The sequence below is a fragment of the Primulina tabacum genome, chromosome 3 (assembly GCF_025594145.1).
Source record: "Primulina tabacum isolate GXHZ01 chromosome 3, ASM2559414v2, whole genome shotgun sequence".
Taxonomy (NCBI): domain Eukaryota; kingdom Viridiplantae; phylum Streptophyta; class Magnoliopsida; order Lamiales; family Gesneriaceae; genus Primulina; species Primulina tabacum.
In genome coordinates this window covers 18,862,730-18,864,871 of record NC_134552.1, presented here as the reverse complement: position 1 = coordinate 18,864,871, position 2,142 = coordinate 18,862,730, and the positions used below count along the sequence as shown (strand labels likewise).

Here is a 2,142-nt window from a genome sequence, read left to right as displayed (position 1 = left end):
ATGCACTATTTATAGGGGAGGAGGGTGGAGCTAAATTTGGCACTAAAATCATACCAAAAATTCATGTCAAATCTCCTAATATTGACTCCAAATATCCTTGCGATTGCTGATGATTTCTCTTCCTAATTCGTGAGATATAAATCCTTGATTTATATGAATATCCGAGATTTTCTTTATCTCGTTTCCTTGTATCTTGTATGATATACTAATCTGTAATATTTCCTACCCCAAAATTCGAAATTTGCTTGGCAATAAAGATTTCAACATGTCCATCTTATTCTAATACAATAAAAAGAATCTTATGCTAATAAAATTTCCTTCCAAATTTTAATTACATTATTGCAAGATTTTCGGTTCTCACATCCCTCCATCCTTATGAGAAGTTTCGTTCTCGAAACTGGAGTTGGCCTGGTCTCCAAATAGGTAGGGATATTCCTTTCCCTTACAATCTACTACCGCATTGTTTCTTGCTAACCAATCCATTCCTAAGATGATATCGAAATCGACCATGATCAACTGTATCAGGTCGGCTCTAAAAGTCTAATTACCAATACTGATTTTTTTTTTTCAATCTCTGTAAATTTCGTCAGTCTCAGTGGCTCTACTAGTAGGTGTGGCTAGTTGGAAAGGTTCGGTTAGCTTATCGGGCTTACGTCCTAACTTCTTACCAAATCTCTTAGATATACAAGAATGCGTAGCGCCACAGTCAAATAACACATAAGCAGGCACTTGCTGAGAAATATGGTACCTGACACAACATCGCTTGCATCATCTGCCTCCTCCTGCGTCATGGCAAACACCCTGGCATTTGGTTTGTTCTCCTATGGTTTATTGGTATTCGTCCCTGAGCTTGACCCGTCTCCTTCACCTGGTCCAGTTGTTTTGTTGCTGGCGGCTGGACAATCTGCCATATAGTGTCCTGGTTTTCCGCATCCAAAGCAGACGCCGCTGGCTCTACGACATTCTCCCAGGTGTCGTAAGTGGCAAGTTGGGCAAGGCTTAATGGCTTGGTAGTTGGTGGCGGGTGAAGGCCCCTTAGGTGGTTCGCCGGAGTGGTTCGGTTTCTTGAACGACTGACTGCCATGAGAGGACTGATCATTCATAGGCCTTTTGTTCCTAATCTCCTTCTCTCTGCACTGGATATCAGTTTCAGCTCGGATGGCTGCGTCCATCAAGTCTGAGAAGTTCGCAGGTTGGTAGACTGCCAAAGCCGACTGTATTCTGCTGTTCAAACCCTTTTTGAAGCGGTGTAATTTTAGAACTTCGTCCGCCATGATTTCCGGAGCATAAGATCCTAAGACGTTGAATTGGGAGGTGTATTCTACAACTGACATATCCGGAGTTTGAGTGAAGTTTTCAAACTCACTCAGTTTCTGTAGTCTGACCTCGGCTGGATAATACTGTTTCAGAAAGGCTTCTCGAAATCGCTGCCAAGTCATTGGTCCTGCAGCTGTCATGGCTGGCGAGATTGCTTCCCACCATTTTCCTGCTTTATCTTCCAGGAACGGCACAGTCACGTCCACTTTCAGTGCCTCAGGAACTTCCAATAGGCGATGTTGAGTCTCTACAGCTTTCATCCAACTCTGGCTAACTTCAAGGTCAGCGGCTCCACTGAAGGTTGGACACCTATTCTTGCGGAGTGACTCATAGTGGAACTTGATTCCATTTGGTGGTGGAGGTGGTGGTGGCTGATTGGCGTTCGGGTTTCCCAACCCTTGCAGTGTTGTCGCCACAATAGTGGCTATGGCCATAAGATCAGCTTGGCTTAAGTTGACTGCCGGCGGGGGTCTATTTCCTTGCTCGTTCTCCTGTCCGCCTTCACGGTTGATATTAGCATAACGCGGGTTGCGGTTCTGTCTTGGGGGTCTGCCGGCCATTTCCTACAGATTGCAAGTTCTAAGAATTTGTTGTACGAGTAAAGTTCATACAATAGGTTGTGCTGAAATAAATTGAAATCAATGAACCAAATAGAACAAATTTTTTATTGATTTCTAAAAGAAAGAACATGACCAATCTAAAGGAAATAAAAGTCGTACTGAATAAAATAGCAACAACGGAAAAAGAAAGGTAAAATAAAACTCCTAAAACAAAATCACTAAGACAGAATAAAATATCAGGATATAGTAAGATACTGAAAATTAA

General features: G+C 42.6%; 1 protein-coding gene across 1 annotated transcript; it reads right to left on the bottom strand.

Annotated features, from left to right (window-relative positions):
* Positions 1-821: 821 nt before the first annotated feature.
* On the bottom strand, positions 822-1,877 carry LOC142538551 (uncharacterized). The gene has a single exon (XM_075643865.1). It carries the CDS (start codon positions 1,875-1,877, stop codon positions 822-824), a length of 1,056 nt encoding a protein of 351 aa, XP_075499980.1.
* Positions 1,878-2,142: the final 265 nt, after the last annotated feature.